The sequence below is a fragment of the Miniopterus natalensis genome, chromosome 2, assembly GCF_054644295.1.
Source record: "Miniopterus natalensis isolate mMinNat1 chromosome 2, mMinNat1.hap1, whole genome shotgun sequence".
In the NCBI taxonomy this organism is placed as follows: domain Eukaryota; kingdom Metazoa; phylum Chordata; class Mammalia; order Chiroptera; family Miniopteridae; genus Miniopterus; species Miniopterus natalensis.
The window spans coordinates 175,834,709-175,858,150 of NC_142082.1; the positions used below are offsets into that span (position 1 = coordinate 175,834,709).

The following is a 23,442-nucleotide window of genomic DNA, read 5'->3' on the forward strand; positions in this document are numbered from 1 at the left end:
CTATGAAAGCATAAAAAAGCTGACGTGCTAAGAGGAGCAGAAAGAGGGCCCGTGGTTCTACGATCCCACATCTCCAGCTCCCGCTTCCCTGCCAACTGCTCTCCATCTTCTGAGAACTTCGAGTAAGTTCCCCTTGTGTGCTGAAGCCAGCCTGAGTGGGTTTCTGTCACTTACACCCATTCTGTCACTTACTTAACTAAAAGAAAAACATCCAAATAAAGCAGCAAGGTGCCAGTTCAGTTCATTGCAATTTATTTAATTTAAAAATAAAAACAGAAACAAAAACAGAAAACAAAACAAAAATCAGTTTCCAATGAAAATACAAACACTTTGGGTGGTTATCCAGCTTTTTTTTTTCCCCTGTAGGCTGTTCTGGGCTCAAACCAATCAAATGAGTGAAAACCAATTTTGACTGGAGCCATAGAGCATGTTGCACCAATTAAATTACACCAATATATTATTATAATACCTTTGAAATGCCTTTCAGACCAATAAATAAGAAAAGACAAATTCAAATAAAAAAGTCAACTTTTTATTACCAAAAAAAAAAAAATTAAATAAAAGTCACAACTTGGATTTTTCTTTTAAAAAAAAAATGTGCAGTCAAGTTTCTCTCTCTCTCTTTTTTCTCTTCTAGGAATGATACCATGCCAGTTAATCCCTACAGAACATTTCCAGTTTGGCAATAAGCAGTCAGTCGATCATTCACATTGTACTCAAGACAGCAGGCCTGGGCAACCCTCACCTGAATCCCACCCTGAAAAGTGCTCCCTGTCATCTGAAGCAGCAGCACTTTATAGCAGGAATGGAAATTCAGTGAGTTCATAGCATTTTCATTTCGCCTGGGGTCTTGAAGCACTTCCTGAAAACTGATCATGCCTTTGAAATTTACCTGTAAAAAGGAGTATCATTCCACTCCTTTGGCAGATGTGTAAACTAAGACACTGAGAGGCCCAAGAGGCAAGGAAAGGACCAGGAGAGCTGACATCGAATCTCCTGCCTGGTCCACTGGGTCATAAAAGTGTCTCTCACTTGTGATTCCGTGGAAATGAATCAAGCAACAACCTCCCTGGCTGGGGATTGGCAGGTAGGGGTGGTAGGGCTTAATCAGGAAGCAGAGAAAGTTGCTTTTCTGGGCTTTTCCCTCTATTCCAAGGTTTTCCTCGAAAAGACAGAGTCAACATCACATCTAGAATCAGAGGATTTAGTAGAATGTCAGGACTAGGCAGGGCCTAAGAGACCAGCTAACCCACCCCTCCAGCTCTTACTGAAGGGGAAACTTAGTCCCCAAAACTCTGCAGGTGCCTGAAGCCACCAGCTAGTTAGCAGCACACCAGGACTCAGCTTAGAATCTCGGCCTCTGAGTGGAGGACTGTCTTTGCCACAATCGAGTCTGGGTTTATTGACAAAAGAGAACATACATGTGTGCGTGTGTGTGTTGTTGTGGTTTTTTTTTGGGGGGGGGATGGTTTTTCTTAATAGTGTCATTTTTATTTAAAGATTAGAAGGCTGGAAAATACCAAACAGAGGCAAGCACTCGGCAAAAGGAAAAAAACAACACATCAACCAGCAGGTAGGTGTTATACCTAAGTCACACCGACAGCTACCAGCTAGGCCGGCTGCCATGCATGAGGACCGGCGGTGTGGCACTATGGGGTGCTGCACAGAACGAGAAAAGGAGCCGAGAGCTCAGAGGGTGCACAATGCCCTCCTTGCACCCACACACCCTCCACACACAATTTGCCACCTACAGATTTCTTTCCCTTTGAACCTACACTGGAGCTCAGGAAGGAGGTGGAATTGAATGAAAGGAAACTGAGAAGCTTCCCACAATACATTACTCAGCTCGACCTGAAGGAATGCACATGACAAAGCCCCAGAGCTGGTGGCAGAAAGGCAGCCATCTCCTTAGGGAAAGGGCAGTTTTGTTCTCATTAATGTTCTTAGCGCCTTAAGGTGAATTCTTCCTCAGCTCCCTATGAGCTATTGCCTGTTGGTTTTCCCAAAAATACCTCCCAGACTAGTCTTCTTTTTTCTCTAGGTGGCTACCAGAAGTTGGCCAACTTGAGACGAGGGTTTCAATTTCCCCAGGCCAGTGGAATCTGAAGTCATCCCAAATTCACAAATGACACCATTAATTCCAAACCCAGTATCTGAAGATGTCCCATTGTGGGAATGACGTCTTGTCACCTGCAATCTGGGTGCCAGAAGTTAAATACTTATTTAGGTTGCTTTTAAGGATAAGAGTCCTATCACACCTCATCTCTGCCTCCTCCAGAGCCATCTGGATGACTTCTAGGGAAATGTCTCCTCTTCCATATGCTTCCTCCCAACCCACTCTGCTCTTCCAACACCTTACTCATTCGAAAGGATGAAACTTTCTTTCCCCAAAAGCCTAGGGGTTCAAACCCATGACACAGAATACCTAGATTTGGGGAAAAAGCGCCTTCTGCCTGACTTTCCTCTCCCTCATCCAAATATCCCACCTACACACTAACTACCTAGAAGCAAACTCGCCTACCTCTGAGGATTCCACATGTGGTGGATGGGGAGACTGTCTGCTATCACTAAACAGGGTCAACGGGTGAGCCAGTGACTCCTTTGGAGGCTAGGGACAGTATCACATCCGATTCAGAGCATTCATGCAGGTGAGAATGAACCCAAAAGGCGGCATTCCAGTTAATATTGAGATGTTAAAGAAATGACAAGTTGCCCCCTTGCTGGTGTGGGTCAATTTCCATGCATTGCGCACGGACCACAGAGGGGCCCAAGCTCTGTTCTCCACCAGTTTTGACCTCTGACACCACATCCTTTTCCCATCCACTCTTGGGAAGTTGTGCTGAAGAGCAAGGCAGACATCAGAAAAGGCAGCAAAAAATCACCATGGTCTGACTCTTAAGTCCTTAGCCGAGTCCAGACATTCTCTCTGACCAAGGCCCTGTCTTCCATTCAAGGTAGAGTAGCAAATGAACCCACGCCACACCGGTAGCATTGAGAGATAACATGGATCCCGCAGGATGCCTTAACCTAACTCCCAGGGCTTAGCCAGGTCAAGGAGGGCAACTATGTGGCATGAGTGCTCCTGCTCCTTCCCATGTGCCTGGGCTACTCACACCAGCACAGCCAGCTGCCACCACCAATCGATCGCCCATTCAAGCTCAGGCTGCTGAAATCTACTTGCCAACCCCACGCGGTCAGACCAAGCTTGCTCACGTGAGAAGGAGCGAGCTCTGAGCTCACCCAAAGCAGATGGCCCCAGGCTCTCCCGCCCTCCTCCAGAAGTATTTGGACAACTTCTAGGGAAATGTTCCCTCTCCCATATGCCTTCTCCCACCCTCTAAATGCTGGCCAACACCACCTTCCTTGGACAGCTGGGCCTCTAAGGGGTGCCATAAAGCCAATGCCGATTAGGACCCAAATTCTGACTGGCAGGTGACAGGACTGGCAGAGAGCTCATTTCTCCCTTCTAGGTGCTGGCTCAAGGCTGCAACCTTGGCCAAGTGAGATGGCACCAATCCCTTTTCAGTCTATCATTATGGCCAGCAAAGAGGTAACCAGCGTGTTAGCACAAGTCACTGCTTCCCTTCCTCCCTCGTACCCACCCCCAGCCCGCCCCTGCACCCCGGGAGCTAGTTGAGTTTGTTGCAGATCTCCAGAGCTTTCTTGTAGACCTGAGTCACGTCATCCATGTCCGTGAGGAGGGAGAAGCTGCTGTCTCCCAGCCGGTTCCGGTACCGCTTCAGGTACTGGGGCCGGGGCCGATTCTGGAGCCCCTCAAAGTCTTGGATCTGGAGGAAGTTTTCGGCAGAGACACAGCTGCGGATGTGCTGTCGGATGGGGCGATTCTCCTGCAAATCCAGCAAGTCAAAGGAGTCACTGGACAGGACACTGTCGTCGCTGATGATGCTGGAAGGCCGGCTGTAGCTCCGGGAGAGGCCCTCGGCGGGTACGCTGGGCTCCAGCAGGGATTCCAGTGTGGGCATTTCGGGGCTGGCGAGGGCCGGGTCCATGGTGCCCGCGGAGTACTTGCTGCTGTGTTTCAAGATGCCCTTCCTGCGGCAGGAGAGGCTGTGGCCAGTCACCCTGGCTGGGTCCGGGGGGCTGGGGGACAGGACACCACTGCCCATCCCGTCGTTACCGTCCAACAGCTCTGAAGACTCGCTGCGCTCCGGGGAGGAGTAGTAACCCGATTCTCTCTGCTGTGTCTTTTTCAAGATGCCTTTCTTGGGCATGGTGGCCGACTGCTTGGGGCTGAGTTTCCCTGGCACCTCGGCCTCGGGGGAGCTTGGCAGGGGCACGCCAGTCCGGCACGGGTCCTGCTCCATCTTGAAAGCAGAGGGTAAGGCAGGGCTGACGACGCCTTCGATGAAGCCGGTGCTGTGAGAGCGATGCTCGCTGTTGCTTCGCTTCTTCAGGATCCCTTTGGGTCTCTTGGAGCTCAGCTTGGATGGGCTTTCGGGCACCGAGTCCTGGCCAGACTGGGCAAAGTCGTTCTCTTTCTTGGACTTCTTCAGCGACCGCTGCCGCTCCAGCATGACCTCAGAGGCCCCGGGCTTCGCCAGGTTCTTCATTTTGGCTTCGGCCTCAGCCTGCAGCCCCGTGGACCGGTGGTGCCAGTCGATAATCCGAGCCAGGAGCGGGGACTCGGAGTTGTGAAGGGCATCGCAGTCACAGACGCTGCTCTTGTAGCCCCAGTTCACCCACCAGTGGTTGGCGATGTCCTCGATGGTGGCCCGACGATCGGGGTTCACCATCAGCATCCACCGAATGAGTCCTCGAGCATCTAGGGGTCAAGAAAGAAGAGGCCTTAATGGGGGCCCTTGGCTCTGTGACAGGGATGACACTCCAGGAATGGCTAAGGAGACACACTCGCTTTCAGAAAACTCCAAGTGGAGTCCCAGTTCAGCCAAAGCCTTACAGACTGTACCTCAAGAGCCTCACCAGAACCTAAAGCCACAGGCAGTGTGCCAGCACAGCCTGGCATGTGCTCGCATGTGCGTGAAGGACTGTCGTGAACTACTGAGCTGTCCGTCAACTCCAGTCTTTATAAAATGGGCAAGGCCAGGTACCGGGACAGAATCCAGCCCCAGCCCCCGCAGGGCTTACTATTCCTTTGGTGGGTATCACTTCACCAAAATGGATAGCAGGGATAGATTACTCTGGCTCTGTAATCCTCCAAAGGTAGGCTCGTAGAAGCACGCAGTGCTCGGGGTCACGGGGAAAGTGTGCAGGGAGGAAAAGGAAATTTGGGGCTGAGATGGCGAGAAAAAGGCTCCTCATGAGAGAGGGAAAGGCAGAAAAGGATGGCGAGGAGCTCAGACCTGGCACACCTGGGCAGTGAAAGCGGCCACACCCACGGCCAGCCTCGGCCAGGCTCTGAGGGCCACGCCCCGTGGGCTCGCCTCCTTTCCCTCTCTGACATAAGCCACGGCACGCGGAGCTGTCAGATCACAGAGCTGATCTGTCTGCTATCAGCTCAGCGCCTGTCTGACAAATTTCATTTGCAAATGTCAGCTGCCAGAGAGTCAGGGGAAAGCCCCAAAGGGATGTCGAGGAGGCCACAGGAACCAACGGACTCTCACCGCTTACAAGCTGGCTTTGAAGCTCGAACTGCGCTTCCCCAGCGGGGCTGAATTACATCCTGGGAAGGCGCCACTAATGCGGGCTAAGGAGTAGCTGGCAAGGGCCTGGCAAGGGGGCGAGGGGTGAGCTGCACCCCTGAAAAGTGACAGACAGGATGATGTTCACTCAGTCATTCAACAAATATTTTCTGAACCCCTGTAGTGTGCCAGGAGCTCCTGTTAGCTGGTGAGGCAAATAAGACCACACCACAGAGGTGACCCTGAAATATCTCAAACAAACAAAACAAACAAAAAAACAGGTTGGCTTATTGAAAAAATATACATAAAAAGATATGAATCTATCTATCTACACACATACAATGGCCAATCCTCATTATTCACAGATTCTGTACTTGTAAATTCGCCTACTCACTAAAATGTATTTGTAACCTCAAAATCAGTACTTGGGCTGCTTTCCTGGTCATTTGAGTACATTTATAGAGCGGCAAAAAATCTGCATTGCCCCAAGACACACGTGTGTTCCCAGCTGAGGTCCAGCAAGAGGACAACACTCTGCCTTGTTTCTGCCCTCATGACTTGCCAAGTGTCCTTTTCAGTCTATTCAGTCCATGTTTTTCACATGTTTGTGCCTTCTGTTGCTGGTTTGCTATTTAAAATGCCCCCAGGGGTAGTGCTGAAGTGCCATCTAGAGTTCCTAAGGGCAGGAAGGCTGTGTGATGTGTGTTAGATAAGCTTCCTTCAGGCATGCGTCACAGTGCTGCTGGCCATGAGTTCCATGTCAAAGGATGAACAATGTATTTCAAGCGAGGTATCTTTAAACAGAAACATACATAAAACAAGGTCTGTACCGTTCAGTTGACAAAAGCATTGTGACCAGAGACTCACAGGAACTGAGTCCTGTATCTCCCTGAAGAGAAATGCTTTAGTCTTCACTAACAAGTGTTCATGGCGACCTTATAGAATGTAACTGTATGATTAATGAGAATCGCCTATGTGTGTCTGTGTGTGTACATATATGTAGACATATGAAGCATCTGTGTTAATTATATTCCAAAAACGGCCTCCTGTACAGACCCCTTCCATGCACACACAGCTCTTTCCCATCAAGAGGTAGAGTTTATGGCCTCCATTGCTTTAACCAATGGAACATGGTGGAAGTGACTTATTTGGCTTCTAAATACAGACGTTAAAAAGGCCTGGCAGCTGCTTCCTCCTTCTTAGAGCCCTGAGCTGCCACGTAAGAAGTCCAGGCTCCCTCCTGGACTGAGAGGCCTGGGGAGGCACCTCATGGATAGAGAGCCCACACGGAGGTGTCCTGAGATCAGCCCCAGGCCCCGCTGCCATCTGATTGCAGCTGCAGGAGAAATCCCTTCAAGCAAGGCCAGGAGAGCTCTAGCAACCCAGGGAACCAGAGATATGGTCACACGGTTGTTTGGGGGGCTGGGACAGAGCTGTCATGCAGCAACAGATATTGAAACAGCGCCATGTGCCATACCCCTGTCCAAGGCACAGTGCTAAAAAAGGGCAGTTGTCACCCTTGTGGCACTTATAGTCTAGTGAAGGTGTTCTGTATGTCTACATGGACCGGAAGGGACTTCATGTAATACCTTTCCCCAAATTTTAATTTTTAGTGGAGAAACTGAATCCAAACAAGGTCAGGGATTTGCCCCAAGTTCACACAGCAAGAGAACGGGACTCCTGGCCTTCCTGCCATGTAGAAGCTTATTCTGAAATTTTCATTGGGGAAAGTTTGGGTAAAGCAGCTAAGAAGCCAGCTTTGCTAGAAAGCAAACACCTGGAGGGAAGAAAATGGGAAAGCAGGAGACTCCTTACAGACACCAAAACAGAAGCAGAAGGCGTGAGCCCGGGCAGGCAAGCCGACAGCTCGCACTCAACCTCCGACCCTGCCCGAGACGCACCTGAGGGCTGCGTGGGCTCCCGGTACTCTCCGCTGCTGATCTGCCGAATGAGGTTCTTGTGGTCGAAGCCATCGAAGGGCATTGTTCCATAAACAAGGGTGTAAAGCAGCACGCCCAGGGCCCAGCTGTCCACCTGGAGCGGAGACAGGACACACAGGGGCTGGGAAGCAGGTTCCGGAGGCCTTCCAAAGCATTAGCATCTCCGTGCGTGAGCAGCCACCCCCGGGACCCCAGGAACTGAATTTGGCACCTGGCAGACAGGTTCCCACGGCAGCCTGACAACCGATATGAGTGCAGCTGGGCATTTCCACTTCAAACCAAGACCCGAGGTCCCAACCTACATGAGGCCTTTCTCAAACAGACTGTCTCCTTTGATCTTCACTATAATTTTGTTAAATAGGTAGGATTTGGATGACTCTCCCCCCCTATTGACAGATGAGAATACTGAGGCACGAGGACCGAATGGTTTCTCGAGAGGCCTCGCCCCAGTGAAGGAGGTTAAGACTGGGACGCGGGGCTCTTGGCTCCTAATCCAGGAATCAGTTCCTTCCTGTTCCTTTTCAAATGGATCAGGCAGCAAACCCAAACGCTTACAGGAGCCAGGCACACAACAAACACGAACAAAGCAGGAGAGAATTTGGGGTACAATGCAGAGTGTTGGGGACAGAGACAAACAGTAGGGTCCATTCACCCGTCTTAAGCAGGCGGCCTCCCCTCAGCTAATTGCTGCCTCAAAGTGACACGGACCCCACACTGCTCGATCCTTTGGTTTTTCAAGAGAAGTCAGAAACCAGACTTTTATGTGAAATCTCCCAGTTATTAAATGTTTGTTCAAATTTTTTTTTAGAAAAACTAACGTGGCCAAATAAAGCATGCCTGCTGGCCAGTTCACAGGCTGCCAGCTTGTAACCTCGGAAACAGGTCCTGGAAGATCAAAGCAGCATTCATTATCTGTGATAAATTTACAGTGTCGAGTTTCTACAGTTTTGTAAATGGAATCCTATGCTCCTCCCTTACATTCCTACTTCAGAAAGACTTTCTCTTCACTGTAATTGGCAGAGGCTCCTGGCACCCTTCTCTTCAGCCTCCAGCCCTGCCCCCAAACACTCTCAAACAGATAAATATTTGGAAGGAAATATTTCAACCCAGTGAACAGCTGCTATTTAAAGAATACTGAGTGGATGAAATCTCTCTGTAAAGAGGACCATCTTTTTTTAAAGAAAATAGTCACTCACAAATCACCCGCTTTTAAAATAACATTTCTACATAACACATGGCCCTGAAAGCTTTAGGCATGTAGAGAAATGCATTTCTCATGAGTTAGAAGATACCATTAAAATGTATTTCCTTCATCAAAAAATACAGGCTGTCAAAATTATTTGCAAAAAGACAGTCACTCCCAGAGTCAGGGAGGGGGTTTTTGGTTTGATGTTTGTTTTATCTGTTTTGTTATAATGAGGAAAAACTGAAAATAATCTGACAGCCTAAATCTTGGGGAGTGATTAAATTATGGTTGTTTATTCATACAATAAAACTTTGTGTCGTCATTAAAAACTATGTTTTTAATAACAAATTCAGAAAATGTCACAATATAATGTTAAGTTAATAAAAGGCAAGATATATATATATATAAACACACATATATACATATTCAAGGACCTTAATTTTTTTTAAGATTTTTTTTTTTAATTTTTTTGAAAGAGAGGAAGGGAGAGGGAGGGAGAGAGAGAGGAAGAGAGAGAGAGACATCGATGTGAGAGCAGAACATCACTCAGTAGTCTCCTGCACACCCCCTACTGGGGATCGAGCCTGCAACCCAGGCATATGCCCTGGCCAGCAACCTTTCAGTGCACAGGACAATATCTAACCAACCGAGCCACATAGGCCAGGGCTCAGTTATTTTTGAAATGCAAAGATTTACACTGGAAAAAAAAAGTCTTTTAAAAAATCACAAAAATATTAACTGGTTATCTTTTGTGGGTAGATTGCAGGTAACTTTATTTTCTCCTTTAGGTTTTTCTGGATTTTTCCATTTTCCTCCCAGGTGTGTATATTATGGCTTTTATAATCATATAAGGAAATGTTTTCTTTGCTTGGTTTTGGGGTTTTTTAAAAAGTATTTCCTGGATCAAGCTCTTGCCCTCTGGCCTTTTCTCCCCACCAAACCCACCCCCCCCCCACCATACACAATAGGCAACCTGCTCACCTCTGGCCCTCGGTAAGGCCTCCCATTGACAATTTCAGGAGATGCATAGAGTGGGCTTCCACAAAATGTTTGCAAGAACTTGTCCTTCTGGTACAGGTTGGAAAGCCCAAAGTCAGCAATCTACAAAAACAAGCAAGATCCAGGCAGCGGCTTGTTAGCGTTGCAGTTAGTGTCTGCATTGGATCAACTCGCACCACCCAGCACTAGAGCAGCTGAGGGCACCTGGTGGGTGTGCCGGCTGAATCACCCTGTTCTCTCCAGTCCTGGGTCTTCATGAAAGGACCAGTCAGCACGGCGGGCTAGTGACTCCCAAATGTGGTCCTTGGCATCCAGCACAAGTCCTGCCACATCTGCACACTACCTGCTCTATTGCTTAATTAAAATGATTCCTTACGTGGACTCTCTATTTTCACTTCAATTTAGACTTGCCTGAGAAATAGCCACAAAATCACAGGCTTGATGTTTCTGATGAATATTGAAGCGCCTACCTGTTAATGTGAAAAGTGTTCATCTGCAACCTACCTAAAACCACACTGTGCCGTGGTGTGCATATCACACTTTGGAAAACCCTCACCTGTGCACCTGACACCACCACCTGATCCACCCACACTCTGATCAGAGCTGCAGTTTGCCCACCTTGTGACCCTAGATGAAACAGACTCAGGGCACTGGGCTTGGAGTCATATTTCAGCCACTTGTGTGACGTGTAGCAGGTCTCTTAGCTACTCTAAGCCTCAGTTTACCTGCCAGAAAATGGGAATCCATGATCCCTATCTTGTTCTAGCTCACAAGATTACTATGAGAATGACAAAAAAAAAATCCATCCAGATGAGACCGTGAATACAAAAGTGCTTTATAACCTTCAAGTCTTCAAGTCCCACACAAGTGCTCTACCTAATCTTGCTGTTCTTGGATCGCACCCCCCTCGAAGCCATTCTTTTCCTTAGTACATTTATGTTTACATAAATATATATACAAATGCACCTTGCCTATTAGACTCCAAGTCCCCTGAGGCAGGTGGCAGGTCTCACCCAAGAAATACTTGTCAGTAGAATAAGCATTATATTTTGAAAAGCACAGGATAATTAGTAGATAATACAAAGTAATCATAATAGACTTAGTTACCACTTACTGAACAAACTCCAAGTATCAGGCACTGATCTAAGCACTTTACGCTCTCTAATCTAATCTACCCAAAATCCCACTTACACAACAATGTGAATGTTCTTCATGCCACTGAACTGTACATCTAAAAATGATTAAGATGGTGAATTTTGTGGTACGGATATTTTACCACATTTAAAAACAAAAACAAAACACTACTTAACAGATGAGGAAACTGAGGTTTAGAGAGATGCAGTGGTTCATCTCAGGCAAGCTAACTAGTCAGTGTCAATGTAAACCAGTGTCTAAAGTTTTCAACCTCTGTGTTGCTCTGTCCCCAGGTAACAGAAAATTTCCCTCCATTCTCAGCCTTTCCCTCCAGCCTCACAAGCTGAACCCACTGCAGGCTTCTGCCGCTCCCCAAGTTGGTCTCCACTGGGGGCTTATAAACAGGCAGAGCGATTCACATGCCCAGAGAGCAGCCCGGCCTGACCGCAAAAACGCGCTGGGGCTCTCTTTTGAACACAGCCCCCAGAATAAGCCTATTTTGTAGAAGTCAGCCCCGAATGAATGGAATGCCATTGAAAGTAGCTGGTGAAAAACTGCCCTCGGAGAACGCATTCTTGGGGTTCGGATTGCACTTAATTGCCCTGAATTCCATTTTTTTATCAAGGCCCCGGCCTGGCTTGGTTGCAGGAAGTTGGTTGGAAGCTCTACGAAGTGTGCCCTGTCAATCAGAAGAGAGATGAAATGGCTACAGCCCTGGGACATACGGAGAAGTCGCAGGCTGTGTCCTGGAACTGTCACAGCAACTGCGCATCCTGCAGAAAATACGTTCCTTCTTACCCCGCAATGTCGGCGGCATCTGGGGCGCCTACGAGCTTCCACCACCTCCCCACACACACACGAGAGGCACCCACCAGCTCCATGTGCAAATCCCCGTGCACACACACCCACACCAGAGTTCTCCAAGTCTGGGCATCCTTGCTTTGTTTGCAGCCCTCTGAGAGTGTGTTTATGTTGTACTCACTCCCATCCTCACAGACTGATGTTTATCAGCCTCTCCCAGTAAAACTGTCAGGGCCGCTGAGAGAAGATTAATAGAAATCTAGATTAGTCCATGTTCTTGGCACTTCAGCGGAAAAGCGAAATTAACCAACACACACACGCACACACAGTTCTCAAACCCTGAGCCACTTAAACTTGGGCTGTGGCCCTAAGATGCCATGCCCCGTGGAGCTTACAGGAAGTGGCCACTGGCTCTGAAACTCCTCGAAGCCTCAGTTTTCTAATCTGTAAAATGGAGGTAGAAACAGGATCTATCCCCACAGGGTCATGGTAAAAATGAAATAACATGAAGTATGTAAAGGGCTTAGAACAGTAACTGGCACAGAGTTGAAGCTCGATCAGTATTTGCTTCCCACTCTCACCCATCTAGGTAACTTTAATAACTTCGCGATACTCAACAGGACACTGGTTTTCCATTTAAGGGAATTCCATAAGGCTCCTCGTTCAAATAAATACAATTTTAAAAAATGAATTGAAATAAAAATGTTAAGTAAAACAGCACAGGAGATACTAGGAAAAGGCAAAAAAGAAGAAAGTGAAAGGAAAGGGGTTGGGAAAAGCTATAACATGGGGAATAATGATTTTGAACATAATAAAGCAAAAGCAACCCAATCTCCAAAATGGTTTCAACCTGAAAGAGCCTTAAGAGGTGAGCTAATTCTACCCCTCGTTCTGTAAGCGAAGCAAGTGGAGGTCAGACGACTGAAAGCTTTGCTGAAGGTCACAGAGACAGACAACCCCACGAGCGTCTGTGTGCCAATCTGTGTGCTTTCCCTGCATCAGAGCGTCCGTCAGTTGTGTACGGAGGGTGATTCTACCAAGGAGGCATCTAGGCTTTGCTTTTACAGTGGTATTTTGCTGACACACCGGTCTCCTTTGGAGAAAGGTAACTACTTTGTGTTTTTTTCCTGGTGACGGAGGGTTCCCCTGCCCCGTCCTGGTTCAGAACCACCCTCTGTCCCCACACTGGGTTCAGTTCAGCCTGGACTCTGAAAAGGAAACTGGGAAGTCAACACTCATGTCTTTAACTTTTGGAGTTTTGTTGCTATCAAGCTTTTCTAGAAGTGTGCCCTGCCAGATGAAAGTCAGAGTTAGAAAGATAAACTAGGAAATGACTATTCACATTTCAAAAGAATTCACCGCCCTACAACGCGGATGAAGCTTGAAGACACTGCGCTAAGTGAGACAAGCCAGACACCAAAGGATAAATAGTATATGGTTCCATTTATATGTGACACAGAGTAGTCAAAGTCACAGAGGCAGAAAGTGAAATGGTGGTTTCCAGGGGCTGGGGGAGGAAGGAATGGGGAATTTTTTTTTAAGGGTATAGAGTTTCAGTTGGGGAGGGCACAAAAGTTCTGGAGATGGGTGGTGGTGATGGATGCAGGACAATGTGAATGTACTTAATGCTACTGAACTGGACACCTGAAAATGGTAAACTTTATGCTACATATATTTTATCATTTGAAAAAAGGATTACCCTCAATCAGATGAATAATGACTGTGAGCTCACCCGACGAAGAAGGAAGTATCAGCTCGCTGATGATTAACTGCTGAAAGGATGCTGATGACAATAACAATACAAGCGACAGTCTGACAGCCACTTGCTGTGTCTAAGGGGAAATGCAGCGGACTGAACAGATCAGAGGTTTAGGTGATTGGTGGGACCTGCCAAGGTACTCAATTTCCTCATCTGCAAAATGGGAACAATAACAGGCCCCACCGCATGCAGGCGTTGTGAGGATCAGAGAACACACATGTAAAGCTCTGAAATAATCCTGGTCCCAGCGACTCTAAATTACAGCAGTGACAATAATGCTGCTGACTCGGTTTATTTAACATTGTTTGCCAGGCAAGACACAGGACTGAAAGCACTATGCCACTGTCCATGAAAGAGCCAAAGAATAGTCATCATTCATTCCTGAAATAAGCATGAGAGGCTGCGCTGCGTGAGGGGAAAGGTAAGGGATGTAGAGCTTGAGTGTCTGAGTTCAAATCCCGGCCTCAACTCTTCCCAGCTCTAACCTTAAGCACATTAGTCAACCTCTCCCTCCTCCACGGAGGCCTGGGGACCAGCGCATGGGCACCGACTGGAAGCAGCTCAGAACAGAACTGCAGGCCCCACCCAGCCCAGGCTACTGAGTCAGGTTGCATTTTAACAAGATCCCCAGGAGATATGCCAAACATTAGCCACTCCATCTGTATAACAGGGGAGGTGATAAGGCAACCGACTCCACAGGGCTGATGCAAAATCAAACACATGATCGATGGAAAGCATGCCGCCTTCATACAGGGCCTTCAGTAAACGTTAGCAATTACTCCTTGTACCTCCCTGAGTCTCAGTTTCCTGCGCTGGGAAATGGGATGCAATGGCACTGACCACGTGAGCTTGCTGCCGCCGTTCTGTGAGCGCAACATGTGTTAATGTGTGGGATCCTCACCACACTATGATGAGGGCGCCATCATTATCCCCATTTTGTAGATGAGGAAACTGAGACCCAGGGCGGGGACGTGGCTGGCCTGAGAGGCAGAGGAAGAGCAGCCTTTGCTTAGAGGTCCACGTAAAGAGGAGTCATTGCTCTCAGGTGGCTGTGGAGGAAACAGCTTTCCCCAGCCCCGTCGAGGAAGACACGCTCCCCAGCTCCTTTCCGGCGTGGAGTTAATGGCCGTGGCTTTCCCCACGACAGCCTCGCTCCCGAGCTGTCAGGAAGTGGAGGTGAGCAGTGGAACCCTGAGCAGCAGGGAAGGGGTCGGCTTTCATCTTCGAAACATCTAAGCTCACACGGCCTCACAGGAGAGACTGGAAAGGACCGACTCCATGCGACCTGGGGACGCTCTTAACCGAGGGCGCCTCCAAAGCAGCCTCTCAGGACGCTGCTGAGCAACCTCCCCTAGCTCACTACACATTTGACTCTGCTGTCCCTGTGCTTGGAGGGCCTCTCCCAGGGACAGCTGGACATGAGCTGCTACAAGACAAGGTGAGGTCAACTGAGGCAAGGACCAAAAGGTGTCCTCGTGATGCTTGTGTGGATTTAAGAAATCTGGGTTGGAGCAGTGAAGGGTAGAAATTATCAGGTGCCTGGTCTTCAGAGTCAAAGAGCCTTAGCTGTGGCCAGTCCCATCACCTAGCTGTGAGAGCCTCCTTGTCTGTAAAATGGGAGTAATCAGACCCATCCCAGTGGAGGCTTTCTAAGAACCAAACGAAAGAGGCACATGGAAGGCCTGGCTCTGGGCTCTGGCTTCTAGCAAGGGCTCAATAAAGGTTGCTTTTTTTCCTGGCCTCCATGCCCTGTCCCTGTGCTTGCTGCTCCTTCCCCTTAAAAGACCATCACATTCCTTTCTGTTGAACTCCTACCTAGCCTTCAAAACCCAGTTCAATCAACACTTCCTCAGCAAAGGCTTCCTGGTCCATCCAGTTGACAGACCCACCACTCCCTGCTCAGCACTCCCACAGCATATCACAGGAGGCATTAGGAGGCACATAGCAAGGCCACCGGTCCTGTGAAGGGACAGGATCAGAAAAGGCTTCCTAGAAGAAGGTGCTCAAAGAACAGACAGGCAAAGAGTCGTGGGAAGAGCATTCTAGGCAGACGGAACCATGTGTGCAAAGGCCAGGAATCCAGAGAAGGCTTGGTAGACTTAAGGAGTTCGAGTCCTATGCAAGGGGCCTTCTCTGACCACCCAAGCTAAAATAGTACCTGCCATTCTCTAACTTAACCCTGCACAAAAAATTTATTCACTGCCAGGCAATTACATTTTACATTTCTTTGTGAATTGCTCGCGTCCTGAACTGAAATTCCAAGTCCATTAGGGCAGGTACCTTACCGCCCTCATTCACCTCGGTGTCCTTCTCATGACTCATCATGACCAATGGTTTATGTGCTAGATTCTGAGCTCCAAGACGACAGGAACCCAGCCATCGGGTCCACTAGTAAATCCCCAGCAGCCAGCACAGGGCCAGGTACCAGGTAGGAACTTAGTAAATATTTGTGATTGAGTGAACGTTGCCCACAGAAGAAACTCAATTTGCTGAATGAATAAGTGCAGGAATGGGTGAGTGAATGCAAGCATGCATGGATATATATGTGTACACTCAATAAATGGACAGACAAATGAATGGATTCATTCACGCCTCAATGCACATTCTCACAAAGCCCTGAGGCGCGGATCCTTAGCTGCCTCCTTGGTCTTGTTAAGCCTCCAAGGCCTCTATCCGGCCCCATAAAAGCCATTCAAGTTTCTCGTCTCATCCCCAGCAGCTGGGTTTCCATTGTCATCAGGGGCAGCAGGCCACTTCCCCGATGCCCCTCTACTCCCAGTCCTGGGGGCTCACCAAATTCTCAGCCCTCTTTGAGGAGCTCAGCTGACCCTGGTGCCTGGACCTCTGCTCACTGTAAGGCGTTTCCACAGGAGCCTCCCATGGGAATGGGCGGCACTCCGTTCTCCCAGAGAATGGGATGTGAATCTGGCCCGTTTTTATTAATTGGGAATTAATGCTACACTGGGTGTCTATTTTGGTAGACGTGTTTCTCCTCGGAGTACGGAATGCAACCCAAAGCAGCACATTGCTCTCATTCTTTCTGCTGACCGACTGCGTGAATATTTTTAGAAGCCACACCCTCTGGCAGTGGCCAGATAAGTAACTCCCAGTGCCAGATGTGCTCTTTGCAGATCAACATCAGGCAGGGAAGGGATGAGGGACAGCTGCATGGCTCACACCGAAGCTGCAGCGACACGTGATGAGTTTCAACCGTAGCATTTTTACAGGCTTCCTGGGCAACAGCCCTCGACCCTTGGAATACGGAAGATGCACCCACATTTGCAGAGACACAGGAGGGAGCTCCAAGAGGCGCCTCACTGCTCATGTCCCACTGGTTGGTAACAGGCCATCGGTGTCAATGGTCCCCCAGTCCAGACATCGATGACATGGACTCTCTTGAACTTGGAGGCAGCCAGCTTGTGGCCATGTGTCTGTGCCTGCCTGCCTTTATCAGAAGTGCCCTTTATAAGTACTGTTTTCAGCGAAATGCTGACTCGGGAAGAGCTGAGCACATCCAGCCGGAAGACAAATCAACACCAGCTGAAACACATTTTTAAAAACCTTGGGAGTGGGTGTGAGATGATGAAGAGAGAATCTGTCTGGAGTCAAACATGTGAGCTCTAATCCAGGCTGTCATCCCTTCACTCCAAATCAAAGAGCTTAGGAGCACCTACTGTGTGACAAGCACCATGCCGCACTCCAGGGAAACAAAGACAATCATTTAGTCTATACCGATTCACTGTGAGTGATCCTGGGCACATCACTTAGACTTTCCAGACCATAATCATTAAAACAAAAAGTTTGAAAATGACCCTCAAGGTCCTTTCAAGCCGTGGGAGTCTCAGATCCCAGCAGCATTCCTTGAATAAGCAGAAGGAAGGGTTAGTGTCCGAGATTGGGAAGGTTTGGTTTCTACTGGGGAGGCGTGTGTATTTTCCCTTGGTAAATGCCAGAAATAGAGAACCTTAAGGATTAAGAATCGTAAAGAAAAAGAGATGACCAAAACCTTAGTTTCTATAATATGCTCTGTGTCTGCTATTTCCCTACCTAATGGACAGGGATCCTAGATGGAAGGACTTGGTCCTGGGAGCTGCGAGAACCAACAGCATGGCACTATTGCTTATGCCAGTGAGCCATTCTCCTGGGCTCCTGCCTATTGTTCCCAGCACAATTGCTTTCCAGATTCTAACCATTCTTTTCCTCTGGGCAATTCTATGACTCCCTAGGAAGCTATGTGCCTTATCACTTCTGGGACTACATCATGGGAGCAAGAGGTCACACTGTACTACAGAAGCCAATCCCCAAGTGACAGGATCACATTCCAGGCCTTGTAAGACTACATTTGGTTTGGAGAGCTCTAGGGGCAGGTGGGAGGAAGAACCTGCAGAGGAAGTTATCGGGTGGATGACACAAACCCTTAGATTGTGTCCTTCAAACTAGAACCCAATTCTCTAGCCACAGGCTGACCACCAGGTCCCTTCAGAGCAACTGACTTCCTGTTCAGCTTCCTCTCTGGTGGCCAGACATTTAAGCAGGCACCTTGCACATGAAGAGTTAAATGCTAAGTGCTTTGACTAGGTATTATCTAGTCCTCATGTTGGTCACTGACACCCCGGGACTGGGAAGAGTGCATAGCACACAGTAACTGCTCGGGGAATAGTCATTGATAAAATGAGCAAATCAACAACAATGGTCAAAGACAGGGCCTGGCAACCCTACTGGACAAATGAGGAAACTGAGACAAACAGGCAAGTAACTTATCCCAAATACCGCGATTAGTAACAGGCAGGGCTGCGATTCAAACCCAGGCTATCCAAATCCAAAGCCACTGCTCTTAACCTTGACTCACTGCACAGTGCTCGGCGGTTTCTAAAGCTAAACACAGAGTCTCTCGTTTACTCCTCAAAACAAGCCTGTGGGCATTGCTGTTACCCCGTTTTATAGTTGAGGAGACAGGGTGAAGCGGATTGCCCGAGGTCAAGGAACCAGCGAGCCACACAGGATGGAATTTTCTAACCCTGCATCTAGTCTCCTGCTCTAACACTCCAGCCACTTTGCCAGACTGCAGGGGCCCTGAGATTTCCTGTCCTGTTCCTGGAGAAAACTGCCTTGGCCAACTGTTTCCTCCTTAGTCTAAGGACCGCAGAGAAATATGTGACCACGGTCACCCACCCACCAGCACAAGATGTCACTGGACATGGCTTCCAGAGGCCTCTCGAAGGACGATGGTGACTAATGGTGGTGAAATGCCAAAGCGACGCCGTCCTTCTAAGCAAGGAGATGGTCACCCGGTGATGTATCCCTCAACTTAGAGCAACAACAACAAGAGAGGGTGATGCAAGGTCATTCCCAGGCTTTGTCTGGGGACCGGGGAGGAGGCACTAACGTCACCAGCGGCTAATGAGAGGGATCCCCTGATGCCGGGAGTACTAAGGCCATTTCATAATGAAACCCATGCAGCGAGCTCCGTTTATTTTGAAACCGTGTTTGCTTATTTTGCGGACATGATCAAAAGGACGTTCGGAGCGCTCTGCAGGAGGCACTTGAACCCTATTGGCCAGGAGCACTTTCTCCAGCTCCAGCAGCAGCCAGCAATAATATTCTCCATAAAAGTAAACTCCATCACTTGACGGGATGCTCTTTCCCAGCAGCAAACACCACCATTTCGCTCAGCTTCCCAGTTCCTCGGCAGGTCTCAGGGGTGGGAGGGAGAAGCAGGAGACACAGGGTGGGAGTGATAGAAAGTGGCAGGGAAAGAGTCCCAGCTCTAAAGTAACTTGGGGCCCTGCTGGCAAGTCACACAGAGTGGTTCAAACTTGGGCTTATAAGTTAGACAGACCTGGGTTCAAACCCCAACTCCACTACCTACCACTGTGTGACCTTGGGTAAGTTACTTGACTTCTCTGTGCCACAGTTTCCCTATCAGTGAAATGATGTAAATAAGAGTACCTGTCTCCTAGGGTTCTTGTAAAGATCGAATTTAAGTGCTATCAGACAAATATGACTTGAAATACATATGGAAAGCGTTATTGTTATGAGTATTTTTATGGCAATGATTGTAATGATTGTAGACCGTGAACTTGCTGAGGATGGGGACTGTATTTTAGTCACCTAATTATCCCAGCATGAAGAAGCATGTCTGGCATTCTTGAACACGGGTAAATGGCTTAACTGAATTTAATTGTTTGAACTGAACTGAGGACTCAAGCCCAGTGACGCTCCCCACCCGCCTGCCAGGGAAGGAAGTGGCCACCTTCTTTCTAGGCTCTAGTTAGAGCAGCTTAAACCCCCACCGGATGCCATCCCCAGGCCCTGCATATCAATCATCGAGGCAAGAGGTTTACCTTAATATTGCAGTTGTCATCAAGCAGTATATTTTCCAGCTTCAGGTCCCGGTGGACCACACCATTCTGAAATGAGAAGACAGGCAGGGGTTGAATGGGAGAGGAGGGGATGAGAGAAAGAGGAAGGCGGAGGCCGAGCAAAGGGAAGCATCTGACAGATGAAGGATGCACCCGCCCGGTGGTCTTCGCCTCCATCCTTCAGGGCTGCTCTCACTGTCATGAAGCTCCCGCCAGAGACCCAGAGACCGGGGACAGCAGAGCATTAGTCACTTGCTGTGTGGTTAAGGGAAAAATGACTGGAATCCATTCTCCCCCAGAGCCTGTAAAACAGCAGGGGGATCCTTTGTCGGAATGTCATTCCACTGTGTGAAAGCAACCCAGTCCCAGGCGGCAGCGAACAATGTCTGTCTGTGATGTGATTCCCAGGGAAGAAGCAGATTTCTCTGCTGGGGACTCAGAATGCAGGGCCCACAGACCTTGCTTGTCTGTCTGCCTGTCTGCCTGCCTCCTCAGTGCTGGAAAGAAGCCTGGTTCAATCGGTTCTGGGGATGACAAAGGTGCTACCACGGGTGTTTCCAAAGCAGCCTGGAGGGAAGATTTTCAAGTCCCTCTCTGCTTGGCAGGACTCAGTGTAGGTGAAGGTGAAGGTGAAGGTGGGAGAGGCTGGGGAGACCGTAGCCACTGGGCTGACCAGAGCAGGTCACTGCCATACTGGGTGACCTTTCCATTCCGGCAAACGCCAGGAGGGCTGAAAGCTGAGCCGCAGTGACAAGCAGCCAAGGTGAAAGGTGAAAAGGGGTCATCAGCCAACGGGCTGTTGGTTTATGCAGCAGTAACAACTGGCCTGCTCAGTGCTCTTCTAAAAGCCAATGATCTTTTAAGGGGGTGGGTGGGCACAGGAAGAAGAGTGGAACTGAAAGGAGCAACTATTTGGGGCTGGGCAGGTAATTAGCAGGGAGAAAGTTGTGACATTATTCAGTATAAAGGACATTTACAAGCTAAGCTACTCTTTTAAGCAAATGAACTGCCTAGAAATTCTTTGTCTTTCGGTCAAGATTTCCTTAGTTTAGATCTGCCTGTTTCCAGTTGGTTCTTTATTACTCTCCTTGCCATTTGTCAGTTCCTAACATCTACAAGAGCACTGACAGGAGAGATGAAAAGGCCATGTACAAACCCAGGCTCCTAGAGGAAAGATACGAAATACAAGGTACCTGGTTCTGCTTTCTTTTAAATATTGGGAGTAGTTTGGTTGACACTGTTGCATTCCGGGTTTTCATAAGATGAAATTAGTCTAATAAAGACCCACAGTATTCAGACACTTCAAATAATTTTTAAAAAATACCATCTGCATTGCTTTTTGATGATGCTGGATCGTGAAATACAAAATGTTGTATGATCTGAGTCATTAGGGCCTTGAGTCAGCAAGAAGAAGTCAAGTAATGTTCACATGGGTTACAGGTTTGACATCTGAGTGAAATTTTTCTAATTAGTCCAGTCAATAAACTGACAACCCAGGAGACCCCATGGTGCAGTCATTGTATGAAGAAGCTGAGGATGTTCTGCATGCCATGTTGGATTCAAGTCACTGCTGTCCTCAGAGTGAATGATTATAATAACTCTGGGGGAAAGTATAAATAAGATGATTAATAACTATAATGGCTAGACCGTGGCTTGGGATTATCTGGGGACTTAATGTCCTACTCCAGAGACCAACAGTGGTGAAACTATATTATGAGCACATGCCATTAGGTGTGTTGCGAGAGGATGGATATGAGCATCTACAGGTAACCCAAGTGGGTGTGATCGATGCAACAGAAGATACCAAGAGCAGAGAAAGGTTCAGAACCCACGGCCCAATAAGTCCACCTCTAGAATTTCTCTTAAGGAAATCATTCAAATGAGAGGAAAAGGTTCATGTCTAAAGATATTGATCATTATTTATAATATTGGAACCAGCCTAAATGTCCAAAACTCACAATAATTATATGGAATTTTCAGGAACATAGGAAAATGTTTAGATTAAAATACTCAGTGAAAAAGCAAGACACAAACTATGTAAAAATCATGCAGTCCCGGAACAGAGAAAGGCCACTGGTGGAAAAACTGGCAAAGCCCACATAAAATCTGAAGTTTTGTTAATGCAACGTACGAATGTTGATACATTCCTACTACAGTAATTTATCATGGTAAGATGTTACCATAGGGTCAGCTGAGTCGGGTATATGGGAACTCCCTGTACTATTGGGAAACTGCTGTAAATATAAAATTATTCAAAATAAAAAGTTAAAATAAAAAACAAATGTTAAGAGGAGGAGGAAGGAGATTGGAAAGAAACAAATAAAAATGTCAACGACGGGTTATCACTGGATAATTTCCATCTTTCCATTTTATAATTTCTCCATAAGTACTACAGTGAACAGACACCACCCTCATAATGTGAAAAAAAAAAAACCAAAACCATGTGATGCCATAAAAACCATCTGTGGCCAAAGCTCTGGCCGGGCCGGTACCTTGTGACAATAGTGGACGGCCGAGACGATCTGCCGGAAGAAGTGTCTGGTCTCCCTCTCGCTGAGGCGCCTCCGCTCGCTGATGTAGTCGTACAGCTCCCCTTTGCTGGCGTACTCCATGATGATCACAATCTTATCTTTGTTCTCAAACACTGGGGGGGGACAGCAATACACAAACACCCTGTTTATCCAACAATCTCACTCATGACCGGGACAGCAGAGATGTCACTGAGTGAGGGGCGGGGCAAACAGCTACAGGGCAGGACACAAGTTGGGCCATTCAACATCACGAGGAGTCGGGCCAGCTTTCCAGCCAGGTGGACAGTGACATCATCACTATTGTTATTGGACACACCACTGTCGAATTAAGGGAGCATGCCTTGCTTTTCTGAGGACTCCACTCCCTTTACCAGGGTCATTCTCACAATCGCCTCCCACTAGAACAGCACCCCTATAGAAGGGAAAATGGGTAATAAACACAACTACTATTTATTAACCATTTGATATGGACCAGCTACCCAGCCCTCATAAGCTACTCTGACCCAAAGTGGGTGGCTGATCTTGTCACCTCTCTGCTCAAAGCGTTCCAGACTTTCCATCTCACTCAAAATAAAGCCCAAAGTTCCAAATGTGGCCCACCAGGTCCTACATGATCCTGTGGACCCTTTTTAGCTGCATTACACATCTCTTCTATGTATTTGCTTATTTTGTCTCCTCCATTAGAATATGAGGGTTGTTCTAGTTCATTCACTGATGTGTCCCCAGCACTCAGCATGCTAGTTGGCATAGGGGCTCAATTAATGTTTACTAAATGAGTGAATTCAAAACTTCCTAAATGCATTGAGGACAATTACACTAAATAATTACATATCACTAAGTGCTCTTCTCTTCCAACCCTGATATTCTCAAGCAGTGATGTTCAAAGCTCTGCTCATCTGAGTTCCTGGAGCTCCAGGAAGATGCCTGGGGGGCTGGGCTAGGGAAGACCTCAAAGGACAGGCTCTTGGTCCTCAGCAGCACAGCCTCAGCCAAAGGTACTCCATTGCTATGTTTCATATCTTGGGCTTTCACATAAAATGTCCTTTGAGCAAAGACAAAATGAAAAAAAATTTTTTTTTAAATCCATCACTCCCAAGCGATAAGTTGTAAAAAAATAAAAAATAAATTTA

At 47.8% G+C, this 23,442-nt stretch overlaps 1 protein-coding gene across 1 annotated transcript in view; it reads right to left on the reverse strand.

The window, feature by feature from the left end:
• Nucleotides 1–235: 235 nt before the first annotated feature.
• Nucleotides 236–23,442, reverse strand: part of NUAK1 (NUAK family kinase 1) — a 70,223-nt gene continuing 47,016 nt past the window's right edge. Inside the window, exons 3-7 of the mRNA XM_016223149.2 lie at nucleotides 22,274–22,425; nucleotides 19,764–19,829; nucleotides 9,708–9,827; nucleotides 7,502–7,634; nucleotides 236–4,783 (exon numbers count right to left, since the gene is read on the reverse strand). Coding sequence (XP_016078635.2) covers nucleotides 3,630–4,783; nucleotides 7,502–7,634; nucleotides 9,708–9,827; nucleotides 19,764–19,829; nucleotides 22,274–22,425 — 1,625 coding nt within the window. The 3' untranslated portion in view covers nucleotides 236–3,629. The remainder of the gene's footprint in view (nucleotides 4,784–7,501; nucleotides 7,635–9,707; nucleotides 9,828–19,763; nucleotides 19,830–22,273; nucleotides 22,426–23,442) is intronic.